The sequence below is a fragment of the Bombus pascuorum genome, chromosome 11 (genome assembly GCF_905332965.1).
Source record: "Bombus pascuorum chromosome 11, iyBomPasc1.1, whole genome shotgun sequence".
Classification (NCBI taxonomy): domain Eukaryota; kingdom Metazoa; phylum Arthropoda; class Insecta; order Hymenoptera; family Apidae; genus Bombus; species Bombus pascuorum.
In genome coordinates this window covers 6,981,888-6,995,849 of record NC_083498.1, presented here as the reverse complement: position 1 = coordinate 6,995,849, position 13,962 = coordinate 6,981,888, and the positions used below count along the sequence as shown (strand labels likewise).

Sequence of the window (13,962 nt, the reverse complement as noted above, 5' to 3'; positions counted from 1 at the left end):
TTCGAGGGTTGTGTTCCATCTCTCTGTCTATAAGTATTAAGCAGTATACAATGGTTCATGGAAATATTCGAACACTTGTAGATACTTTTTGTAAATATATGCTTTTTAATCTTTTGCACTTATAACTTATAATTAAGAAACAAGATTTCATATTCTCATGATATAAAAGGAATTTTAGTTGAAGGGTGAATTTTATTTAATAAGATGATATGGGAAAAAGCGAACATGAATTTTATGGGCAGCGATTATTATAAGCTTTTGGAAGCGAAAAAAGAACGAAATCTAAAATAAGCAACGGAGAATTACATGTGGAAAACGAAAAATAAAAAAATAGTAACTAAACCTTCATGCATTGTCGTTTTCGGGGTCGGCTTGAACCTCAGACGAGAGTTCAGATAACGTAAAGGCAACGGAGAATATCCTGTGCATGCAGTGGCACAGTTCATTGGCCTGTTACATAGTATACAAAAGAAAATATTTTAAAATATTCAATCATTACGATAAATAATATGATAAAAGAATACTAGATCTACGGGAGATACATATATAGTAACAAGCAATTAAAAAAAAATTATTTAAAACAGCTTGTTCAACATAATATAATCTATATATTAGAACTTAATCTACTTACCATTTGAGACTTATATTTACGTTGAATTACTTGTCTAGTTTTAGGATCTGAAAAGTAAAAAATATCAATATTAAAAATTCGAAATTGGAAGGAAATATTAATAAATTTATTAACGAAAAATATAACAAATATACTTTTATATAAGAGTATACGTTAAGAGTAATAATATACGATCTTTAAAAAATCCTATACTCCTATATATAATCTTTTATATAAAAGTGGTATAAAACAATATTCTTTTTATATAAAACTATTTTGTAAATCTTTTAGAATAATTATTTCCTTTTTTTATATTTTCTTTATAAAAAGTTACTCACTGAATTCTTCCAATACAAAGATCCCATCCTTCTGAGTAAAGCACTTGCGGATATGATCGAGTCTTACAAAAAACTGCAAATAATACGATCATCTTGCATTAGTCGAGATCGGAAACGAAGTAATTTCGCGGTCTACTCTTACATGCACACTTGTGATTGGATCCTCTATGGCTTTATATGCCCCGGACAATATAAAACCGTGTGTGCCAACAACATTTCGGAAAAAAAGGCGTGAAATTCGTTCGAGTAAAATAATGCTCAATTCGATAATGGGATAAAGCTCTGAATCGTCGATTGTCTTGTACTATCATATTGGCTAATATGCATCACAGTGCATCTTTTTAAGCAGGTCTTTTTGGGCAAAGAAATTTCTCTCCAATCTTTATTTTGCACTTTAGTTTTGGGAAAATTTTTGGAGGATACTGCTTCCTTTTATCTTTGACAAAAATGTCTAATTATAGTCTATTCTATTTCTAAACAATTTTTGCAATTATTATACCTTATTTCCCTTCCAAAGAAATTTCCAGTGATTTTTCTTTCTTATTTTGGGAAGAAAATTAGCATTCTATTTTAATTTCCAAAATTTCCAAAGATATTTTATCCTACTCTTCCAAAAATTTTCATTCTCCTGGACTTTGAATTATACTTTTCTTCTTTTCATTTCATTTATTTCTTTTTATTCCGTTACAATTTTTAGAAATTTCCGGTTTTCTTTAGTGTATTGTATTAACTATAGGATTTACAGAGATATTTCTTCCCCAACGGTACCAAACTTCATTGTTCCATCCATCAACGATGAAACTTGGCACTGTCTTAATCTGAATCTTTCTTTATTCCTTTTATCTCAATTCCGTACATCATTAAACACACATCAAAGAGAAAAGTTTACGGTACAAGTAAACTGTTCAAGTACGCTCTTTTAAAACAATAGTTCTCGTTAGCTCCTTTCTGTCACCGAACTTTTCTCCGAACATAAGTGTCTCGATAAGTCTACTTGTGTGACTGGTTTCAAATAAACCATCTTTGAAACTCATGCACGTTCAGGTATACTCGAATCAAAATTTTTCTATAAAATCGTTCAATTTTTTATTCGTATTTAGATAGAAAGAAATACTATTCTTTTAACTCGTTAAATTTCTGGAAAGATTTTCTTTCATATTCGCTCAGCGATAAATTCTCCAAAATAGGACGTCGACAGAGATTTCTTTCACTTACCAAATATTCTAACGAGTACAATACTTTCGATAATGTGTATTCTATGCATTTTAGTTTCTTGAAATTTCCCATAAACTTGTAATGATTCACGATCTATCGATCATTTTAGAAAACACATATTAATTCAATTACTCATTATTATACGATATCAATTTAAAAGCTTCTCATTCTTTTCAAAAATGTTCTCCTCTTCTTCAAAACGTATTTGTTACGGAACTCTTTCTGATTCGTGTATAACAAAAACGACCGTATCGACTAGCATGCAGGGATTAACTAGCACGATAAAGCTGCACACACCATGCATCATTTTCTCCGCTAATTAAAAGCCAAGTCATCCATTTAGCGGCTCGAGTTCGATAAAGGAAGCGGGCCTGAAAAAGCTGGATAATCGCGAGTATTGGCCGCGGCTGGTCGCATTTCCTACTGCAACAAGGCGCACAAAAGAAGCGAGATTATATTGGGTGAACAGTGAAAAAACGGTTCAAAACTCTGAAGCAGAAATATCACAGAGAGCAGCGTCTAATTAATCGTACAGCAAATTTTTAATATTTTTTGTAAAAAATATTTCTTTTTTTTTTAAGAAGTTCAGCGGCAGGCAGGCAACTCTGGAGATGGCCTAAACTTATCAAAAAATGTATAAATGTTATCGAGATTGCTCGGCGTCGATAAATCTGCTATATATGTGCAATTGGTATTGGTATATCTAAAATGCACGAGATATTGGGATTTGGCCCGGTTGATTCTTCCTTTTTTTTTTGTATTTTTGGGTTCTTTTTTTTTTGTTCAATGATGCACAGTTAGGATGCGATCGATCAATAGATCGATCGGTTAGAGTGATCGCGAGTGATGGTGTTTAGAGGGGTGGTTTTATTGTGTCTGAGATCCACAGGATCGAAACATCGTGTACAGCGGTAGCATGCTGTAGAACAGTGCTTTCCAAACTTATTATATTGTTATATAATCTCTTCGGTATGAGTGTCGATTAAAGTCAATAATAAATACATATACGCAATCACTCATACTCGCGGCGAAAATATATACTATACAATGAACAAGCGTTGTATTGCAGAACCTAATTTTCAAAAATTCTATAATTTAATAGAAAATAGAGAAAACGGAACATCTGTCATGTTTGACTATGCTAATAACTTCGAATTTTTATTATAATACCGTTTTAATGACCTTCGTATTTTTATTGTATTCTAAAAATATTATTTATTGTACTTTGTGGCAAAGAGTTTATTATATTCGGAAGGATATTAAAGAAGTCTGTAGGTTACAAGAAACTAATAGAATAAGCTTTGCTTACAAAGTTAAATATTCTGTATTTTATCTCTGTTAATTTAAAATATTTTTGAAAAATTGTCGAGTAGATTAGCACATCTGCAAAGACTTGCGGATTAATGAAAAAGCTTTACTTGTTTTGATTTTTTGTTTATATTGAGTGTTAAGAAATTGAGAAATAAATTGATTACTAGTGTTATCAAAGTTTAAAGAACACTGTCATAGATATATGTGTGTAATGATGTATGTATGTGTATGGAGGTCGAAGAAGGTGTTGTGTCGGGCTATTTTCGAGTTGCTTTTCTCACGAATTGTGATAATTTCATTCATCAAATCAGACATCACTATATAGCACGATACCATTGCTCTACTACATAACTGGCAACGTGAGAGTGGTTTTAATAGATGGTTCTGCAAAAGCGGGCGACTTTTTTCTATCGTACATATATCGAGAACTACTCATTCATGCAGTGCATTCAAATTTCCCTAGAGACGTACATAAACATTCATCTCTATTATTCGTCCCTAACGAAAAGTAGCCTTTCGATTAAAAAAGAAAACAAACGATGATACGTAATTTCAACGATAACTGTCCTGTTGATAATGTTTTATATTATTCCCTTTCTTTCTTTTCTCTGTTAATAGTTGTGTCTGTCACCCGGTTTTGCGCGAAAGTTAAAAAATCCGTAAAAAATAAATTTTTTGGCGCTACGAGTATTACTACATGATTTTGTTACTATAATAGTTCAACATATACTTCTACGGCCGTACTCCGAAATCTTTTTATTACTTATTTAGAATGTGTTTTGATAGGTGGGTTCGAAATGAATTTTTGAAATCGAGTTGCGATTTTTCATTTTCAATTATGATTTCTAATGGTTATTTTATAATTGATGATTTACTTCTGATACTTTACCATTTCTTTGCTTTGTTATTTACTACACATCCTATTTATATATTTATTTTGTGAATTATATAATTTGAATATTGATCTACATAATATTTGCAAATATAAATATTTACTGCTGTCAGTCATAGTTATCGGAGCAATAACTCAAATGTAATAAACTAAAAATACTTCTCCAAATATCTGGAACAGTTTAAAGTGCAATAAGTTCCTCATTCATTATCAGTTTCTTCGGAGGCGTGAAAAATATCATATCGACTTTAATTTACGAGGATTAAATAGATAAATAAATAAATAAAGGAAATACGCATATCCGTATAGAAGATAGATAATGCTTAATTACCACGAATTGACCTTGAGGTTGACGCAACACGATTTCAAAAGCACTTCGCAGATCCCCTTCTCAGAACTTAATTATCATTATTATGCTCCAACTACGCGTTTATTGAATTAATATACCGCGTCGATCGTTTCTCTCTTCTTCTTCTGATTTATCTTCGCCAATTCCAGTAACAAGGTCCTCTTACACAATGATTTACTAATTAAGAGTATTAGTGGACTGACAAATGGCTAGTCTTATTAGATATTGGAGTTTTGTCATTCAAGCAAATTCTTTTCAATTTTATAATTTTATGATCTTGCAATTTTCCAATTTATTTGTAATTTATAAAATTCCGTTTTGGAATTGTATTTGTTTTATCACTAAACTTCTTACTGTTATGTAAGAGAATTTATTAATAATGTTAATTTGTATAATTTCACTACTAATAATTAGTTAAATAGTGTGAAATGTACCAGAAATCGTATAAATTCGTTCCTCTTGTCTATATTTCGGTAAATTTCGATATACACGATGTACCACAATTTATGGTAAAAGTGGGATACTGAATATTCTATGATTCAATTTTAATCAAAATTGCAAAATAACATTTTATCATACGAAGCTTCTGAAAAATATTACTGTGAAAATCAATGGAGACATTTCACATAATTGCTTTGTTGCTGAAAATTATTAGTATCATGTCCATTTCTCTCATTCGAGACAATAATATCACACTATATACAAAAACTATTATAACTGTTGTATACAAAAACAGATAAGCAATTAACAATGTATATTGCCAAATTAATTTTGAATATAATTTTTCCTAGAAAAAGTGAAGCTTTATAATAAAAATTTATTTTATCATTTAGATCTATTTTGAATCATAGTAACGTCGGTACCACATTTGTACCATAATTTTCAATTCATTCTGAATGCATTTACATGAATGCAAAACATAATGGCGCATAGAGAACAAATACTGGATGGCGTTAATATACGGAGTGTCCCATGACATATGGGACAAGACGTAGAAGGCTATATGGTGAAAAATAATATACATAATATGTATGTATATATATATATATATATAGTTGCATTGAGTGCACCAAACATTGCTCTACAGGTTGCACTAAACACTACTCACAAATAATATTCTCATCTAAGGACAATTTGGTTGGACTCAAATATTGAAATGCAGCAGACACTGTTCTGCATAATTCTGTATATTATATACATTTATATAGATATATAAATTATGAAAGTTATATAAATATATAAACACATATCGTATACATATGTATGCTTTATAGATAATATATATCATATAGGGAACATATAATATATACGTATGTATATATATGTACTTTCTATGTGTAATATATATACATACATAGATGTGTGTATGTCACAGCTAACACCGATCGATGGTAGGAAAACAGTAAGGTAGACAGAGCAAATCAGTTAAATTTAAATGCACTGGTTAAGAGTGTAGTAGTAGTAATAGTAGTAGTATAGTAAGTAGTAGTAGTAGTAGTAGTAGTAGTAGTAGTAGTAGTAGTAGTAGTAGTAGTAGTAGTAGTAGTAGTAGTAGTAGTAGCAGTAGTAGTACTAGTAGTAGTACTAGCAGTAGTAGTAGTAGTAGTAGTAGTAGTAGTAGTAGTAGTAGTAGTAGTAGTAGTAGTAGTAGTAGTAGGTAGGTAGGTAGGTAGTAGTAAGTAGTAGATAATAGTATATATGGTTAATAATAATAATACGGCTAAAAGTAATGGTGAGATAAAGAAGCATTTCCGGAACACGGCCAACACTGATTATAATTAATATACTGAGTTCATATAACAAACAGTGATTTAATTTGATTAGTACCTCGAAATCCTGTGTATGCCCAGCCCAGGGGCAATGTCGACGGACAGGACAAGAAAACAGAAAACAGAAAAACAGAAAATTAAATTTCTGCCAACAATCAATTAATTATAATAGAGTCCACTCAATTAGAATATTAAAAAAGTTGATTATTATCTCAGGGCTCAGTTGTATACGATGATAATACAGCTATGAGATTATTACCTAATACGTCATGGCCAATTTTCAATAAATCAGCGGTGATTGTTCATTGTTCAAGGACCATCTCAAAAGTTCCCCAAGCTGAGGAAAGTCTATCGATGATCATTCATATATTTCATGTATACCAATTTCCGAAATATCATTATCGAGATGTGAATATTGACGAACGTTTCATCATACTTGTGTTACACTTTCCTCCTTTGCAATTAAATTCTTTTGATATGTTGTAAACAATCATTATAATTATCTTTTTCTTTATTATAATTGATAGCCATTAACTATTTGTTGTTTTTATTTAGTAATTTACTCATTCTTCTTTTTCCTTTCTCTTTCATTGCGAATAGACTTTCCTCACGTATGACCACGACAAATAATGATAGAAACGGAAACAAATCGTTAGACTTAATAGAGAAAAATATAATGGCATCCAACATTCAATACAAATTATGATAGATGTATATATATATATATAAGAATAGTATATATATATATAATCAAAGACAAGTTTCTGTAGATTTTTTAACCCTTATCACCTATATGAATGTATATGTATGATAAATGTATATATAATATGATTATAATACAGATAAAAGAGAGACTGCAGCTGCACATCGAGCTCCATGCAAGAAAACACTGATTAACGCTTGAACGAAAATATTACCCAACAAAATGACCGATAATTTATATATACGTGTAAATATGTTGTATATATATGTATATGAAATACATATATATATATATATCAAAGTACCCCTGTCAGTATGTAAAATACAATTACCACATAATAAATGTTAAATACCCAAGTGTATATATAAATATATATAGAAATAAACAGATATAATGTATAATAAATATCAATATAATATTCAGTGAGATAGATAGAATATCCAATGGAAAAACCAGAGTGTCAGGGGCTGCTCGTCCTGTGTGAAGAATTATTTTCTTTTTTTTTTTACGATTTTCTTTTTTAGTAGCGTGTATGAGTATGTGATCGTATGAATATGTGGTTAATTATTAGGTTTTTGTTATTTTTAACCCTTTGTACTCCACTGATGTCGATATAGCAATATTCATAATGGGAATGTTGGTTCTTAAATTACTCTCACCGATAAAATATGGAAAAGGGAAGAGATGTCATATTTCATTTCGAAATTTCTGGTTTCGGGTAATTTTACTGCCAAAATTTGAAGTTTGCTATGTTTTATGATTATATTAGGCAAAATTTCGGAGTGCAAAGGGTCAACGCATTGCCGACCACGTGAATTATGTTTGACTATGATATAGTCACTATATGATGGTTATCACGCGATACCATCTTCGAATTTACATGTTAACAATTGTAAGATTCATAACAAAGACAGCTGTTGTCAAATCTTTCGATTTTTTAAATAATCTACCATTGTAGTCATTAGAAATGGGATTCAATAAATGATGGAGCCAATACTATAAAATATGATCTAATATAAATCAAAGACAGATCTAACAGAAGTAATACATGTACTTAATGATTATGATTTGCTATAGAATGAAAAATGATCTTTTCATTTATCAAAACAATCTTTGTCAAAATTATATTTCATCAGAATAGCCTTTACGTCTTCGTTTTATATCTTTAAAAGATTTATGCCAAGAATATTGATATTTCTAATATTCCACTGTTTGCTCTTTCAATCTGTCTTTTTAATAATTCATAATTTAGTTGAAGATGTAGATGAATACTATAATTTCGTGTGAATATCATGTTTAAAATAATTGAGATCTATTGAACCAATGAAAAATAAAGAAAAATTAAATTCTATCGAGCCAATAAAAAGTTAAAGTTCCTAATATATCTTCTTGCCGATCTGGAGAAATATAAATGTTGACAAGATTACCTTTTTTCATGAATCCTACCAGTTCATGGAGGTTAACTTTATTATTTATTATGTCGTTAAACGAAATGAGAGATTTCCTCGATTGGTCGGCAATGTGTCAATAATATCTGGATTAATTGAACTAAATCAACATCTTGATCTTCCCTCTGCTCTTCCATCATCGCATCGGTCCCATTCGTCCCCCTCGTGTGCATGTGTCTCGTATGTGTGACATTTGTCTCGTGTTTCGAACTATAGCAGCCTGAAAAAAGATTCTAATTTCCCCTTTCATATAATTACATATTACAATACAATGTAAGTATTATTCTCGTTCCTGCGACGAGGAAGGATTCGTGAGAGAAAAAGTTTCTGAATCGAAAGAGAGATTTCTCTTTAGGCGGTCAGAGCTTCGTGTGATCCTATTTTGATCGTCGTACACCTCACAAACTCATACATAAGAGTCGGTAAAGATATAATAATACGTACAGATACAAAATTAAGCAGATCGTGGTGGCTAGCAATGGGAGATAATATTGAGTGGTCCTTGCATCAATGCAATAAAACGGAAGAAAGGAACGAAAAAGTAATACACAGAGAGAAGATTCAATAATATCGGAAGAGTATAAAGAATAAAAGGGGGTTGAGGGGTGGTTCTGGGATGGAGCTTCTGTGGTTTGCTCCCCTAAGATTCGTCTCGATTCAATTCTTTCATTTTCTAAAGGAACTAATCTCTTTGACTACCAATTCCTTTTCAACATTAATTGAGAAGCTTTTTGAAAAAAGGGCCTATAATATAATACATAAGTGACGATTTTATTTTTAGATAAGTCATAAATTTCATGTTGTAAAAATGTTTGAAATGTTCGAATATTAATACAAGTTATTGTAGGTGGGTTTTAAGCCTTGCAAATTTAAATATGATATGAAATTTATTTTTAACGAAAATAAAGTTATTCGTAAGAATATGAGAGATTCTCTAGATAAAAAGGTTATTTCATTGAAGAAATCGTTAGTCCAAAGGATGAGTTAATTTTTCTGGGTGATACGTTAAGAAATTTTATAATCAATATATTTATTGAAACATGTTAAAAACATTATCAAAAATTCAAACTAGACCCACTATTTTACCTTACGAACCCGGATTTTTCTAGAAAGCTCCTCAATTCTACCTTCTCTCAATAAAACGAAATTTCTCTTTTACTAATTCTACAAAATTCAATCGAGACAATTTAACAAACGAACCCCCGTAACAAATTCTCAGACTGCATATGTATTTTTCGGTCGCTGAAATAAATACATGATTATACTTTGTGTTGGAACATATTATAGTCGAGACAGTAACATCGCCAAAAAAAGACATGACATCGTATATATTCAAAAAACAATAATGGATATAAGTAAAAAAGTTCGCTATAGATAATAAAGGGACGGATATAATATAGTAGTATAGTATACCCAATAGAATGATGGAAAACTTTGGATGCGTTTTCAACATTACATGAACAATTGGACAATGTATAAAGAAAAGATAGATAGATAGAGATAGAGATAGGAAAACAGGTGTTTGCAACAACCGGTTAAAAGTTCGAAGATTCCATTCTTCTTGCAGTTTCGTTTCGAAACTAATGAACGCTTGGTGCACGCTTTTGGGTGCGAATCATACCTTGCTATTCGCGAAGAGGAGACCCACGCCCTCCATGCAAACCTGAAGGAGCCCACCCTCGCCGGTGCGCATGTCCTGAACTGGAAACTCGCCGCCGAGTTCGATACCCACGTTTGCCCCACGGCCGCGGGCTGCTGCCTTTTCCATTGCATCCTTTATGCAGTAGTACAGGTCCTTGCACTAGAAATTGATTGTTTCATTAATTTATTTACCTATAACTCAATTTTTTTACTTTCTTTTGCACATTTAGCGAATTTTTCTGAAACATTTTGTTTTCTCAGTGACTAAAAGTTAGATACAGAGAGGAAAATATAACTTTCTTTTATTATTTTTCTTTATTATTACTGTTATGAATATTTAGCATACCATGGATTTAATTAATTGAGTCGTTAGTTTCATAATGTAATCGAAAGGTGTATGAGACAAGCCATTTTGAATTTTTGAATGTACTAATATATCTAATATATGTAATATATCTTCTGGATATACTACTTATATCATAACAATAGATGAATTTGTAAAGCTTAATTACATATACATCCCAGTTAACAATCAGGCGTGTACACATCCATAATATAATTTCCAAGCTTCTGCGACAATAAAATGATCATAAAAGATGATTAAGATCGTTATTTGAGTAGCTATCTCCTCAGGTATCTATGATACCAGAAAGTATCCTAATATTTGTGAACGGAAATGCATGAGCAATATGAATCGCTTGTTAGTTACATGAGTGGCCGCACGTTAAATCCATTACACGCTTTATTTTGTTGTTCATTGGAGACAAATGGGGACTATAAAGGTCATCGTTAACAAAAGAGACCTATAACGAAGTATTAAACTATTAAAGGGTCATCGAGTTAGAAGGAATTAGCTATGGATCAATTAGAAAATGAGTTTGATCACACAGTGAATGAACACTTATTTAACCCGATTCACTCAATCCTCAATTTGTAGGAAGCATTATAAATGATTTAATTATAAAATAATGATATTAATATACATAGGAATAAAATATTTATATTTATATATAGAATTAAAATTTTCTACTATATAGCAATATAAGAATATTTATTCCTACATAGTAAAAATGTTTGATCCTACGAATTTTATTTTATTTTTAAATTATTGTATGTTTATTATGTAAATTAAAAAATGAATTGAAATTTTTCTTCGAATTTGTAACATTGTGCACTGCGTACCTTTTTAGTATAATACTTATGCAGCTGTGTTTGCCCGCCATTTCGCCGCCAAAGGCACAATACTTTGTTCTTCGGACTGTAAGTCATATTCACCAAACGCTCATACCACCATCGCTCCACGATCACGCCGTTCACGGATCTCAGGACAAGGCCGTCGTGGCGTACCTCGAGAAATCGTAGATCACCTTCTGCATCGACTCCAGCGTGCACGGTGAAAGATTGACGATGCATTTGTCTGGATGTCAGAGGCTTCAAATCTATATCGTTCCCATACTGAAACGTGAAACACCATTTAGCTAGAATTTTCTTACGCTCCAGGAAATTTATAAAATTTGTTGATATTGTACATTTTTCGAATTCTTCGATATAAGGATTTAATCTTGCAGAATTTTATTTAAAGCTTTGTAGGACTCTTCGATATTTTTAGAATTTGATCTAAAACTCTTTCAAGTTCTTTACTACCGTAAGAAATTTTGAGCTGTTTAATGTCCTTGAAAATGTTTCAAGATTTTAATGATTTTTTCGAATATTTCAGTACCATAGAAAAATTTTAGAATTTTTCAGTATTCCAAGAAGTCCTCGAATTTGTTTATTACTTTGAGACAATTCTTTTTCTTTTTCTAGTGATTTAAAAAGTTTCCAGCGTTCTGCAATACTTCAAAAAATCCTTAGAACATTCTAATACCCTATGAAATCTTTGAAATTTTTTCCATCGTTCTAAGGAATATTTCAAATTCTTTGGTATTCTAGGGAATTTTTACAATTTCTAATAATTTACTGTACAACTAGGAAAATGGATATTCTACTTACGAGATTGTGTATTTGGTCGAGAAGTTGATTGAGCTCCTGACTGTAGATCAGACCAATATGACTCTTTCCCAATAGTCTCCTTACTTTCCGTTTCACCTCCTCCTTATCCACGTTCAGCATCACTAAAATCGCCGTCAAATTGTGCAACAGAGTGCACAGCAGTCTATCTTCGTCATGCTCCAGTCGTTTCTTTTCGCTCTCGCTCAAATTCTTATACCTGAATGTGAATCCAAAATGAAACGTTTATATTTTGCTCGAAAACGTTCCATCCGAAATCTTTATCTATAATTTTTATTGCAGAAGCTAACCTTTCCATCATTTCTCTAGGACCTTGATCCATGCCGATCATGTCTCTTTCTTGAGACACTGCGTCCAAAAAGGCATCCTCCCAAAATTGCATCTGGTCCCAAAGCGACGATCTTTCTTTCCCCAGTAAACCTGTATAGTCAATTTTATTTAAGAAAATACAGGAAACAATATTGATAGATTGGCAGTAGACTTTGCAAGAAGAGATATAGAGATTCATATTTACCTATTTATTTAATACTTATTTATCTAATACTGAAAGGTTTAGTGATACTGTACCTTCGAATAAATAAGTTCTTGCAGCTTCTGGACTAGGAGCAGCCGTGGTTGGTACCAAGCTTCCTCCATGGTACCGGAAACCGGTGCTCAAGGAAGACTTGCTCGACCAAACACTTCCCGTTCGTTGCTTCGGTTGTCTTGAAAACTGAAATCATGATGTAATGTAAGAATTTTTAAACGGTTTTTTCAAAGCTTATTTTTCGTTGTCTGTCAAATCGATCAAGGCTGTCGACCTTTGTCTAAAGTTTTTTCAAATAGGTAAGCTTGATTATTCTTATCTACGATTAAAGGGAAGCTTTAAAGGATCATACTATAGAAAACTACGCGAATTTTAATATCTCAGTGCAGTGACACTACTGTAACAAGGAGTATTTTCAAGCGATGAAATATTATACATGTTAATCTTGTATTTTACTTAAATCACCGCTTAATTTGACGCACAACGAATTAGACATTCTTTAAGAATTGTTTTTAGGAAAACTGTAAAAGATAATTCTGCGATTTTTTGTATATTCAATAAGATATTTTTATACTGCAAGACGATTTTTTTTCAGGTACATACAAAGCGTATAAATAAAGAAAAATAGAGCTATGCGAAAGCAATACGTTTCTGCTATTCACACAACTCAATATCTTAACACCCTTCTTCTATATATAAGGTATATATATATAACCAATTCCCTTTAGTAGAAAAGGTAATTAATTTGGAGTATTAATTTAATAGAAAGAGTAGAAAGTCGTAGAATACTTCTCCGCCAAAAAATTTTCAAAGAATGCCTAATTTTCATCAAACACAACTTTCTTAACTATAGAAAGCTAATCGTGTGTTTCATCGTGTACTAACAGCAATTACAAAAGCTTCATCTTTTCATTAGTGCAAACGCTAATCTAGTGATCGTAGATGCAGAACATGCTGTTCACTACCGTTCTCTTTAACTAATCTTAACTTTATCTTCTTTCCAAATAATCCATTGTAATTCAATGTCTCGCAAACTTTGACAAAATGCAAGTATTGCACAAGCTCTGCGTTCTTTTTCCATCGACTCTGAACTAGAATTATGTACGAACTCTATGTACTAAACTATAAAACTTTTTTAGCTACATATTTT

General features: G+C 31.4%; 1 protein-coding gene across 8 annotated transcripts in view; it reads right to left on the bottom strand.

Annotated features, from left to right (window-relative positions):
* Positions 1-13,962, bottom strand: part of LOC132912158 (MAP kinase-activating death domain protein) — a 41,870-nt gene that overhangs the window by 6,401 nt on the left and 21,507 nt on the right. For 6 of the 8 annotated variants that reach the window (XM_060969323.1, XM_060969327.1, XM_060969328.1 and 3 more), the window contains 8 exons: positions 12,854-12,998; positions 12,577-12,706; positions 12,269-12,485; positions 11,459-11,731; positions 10,257-10,436; positions 6,543-6,551; positions 949-1,021; positions 632-678 (listed from right to left, as the gene is read on the bottom strand). In XM_060969323.1, the coding sequence (XP_060825306.1) occupies positions 632-678; positions 949-1,021; positions 6,543-6,551; positions 10,257-10,436; positions 11,459-11,731; positions 12,269-12,485; positions 12,577-12,706; positions 12,854-12,998 (1,074 nt within the window). Of the gene's footprint in view, positions 1-343; positions 451-631; positions 679-948; positions 1,022-6,542; positions 6,552-10,256; positions 10,437-11,458; positions 11,732-12,268; positions 12,486-12,576; positions 12,707-12,853; positions 12,999-13,962 lie in introns of all 8 variants that reach the window. The other 2 variants (XM_060969330.1, XM_060969324.1) reach the window with 2 other exon arrangements.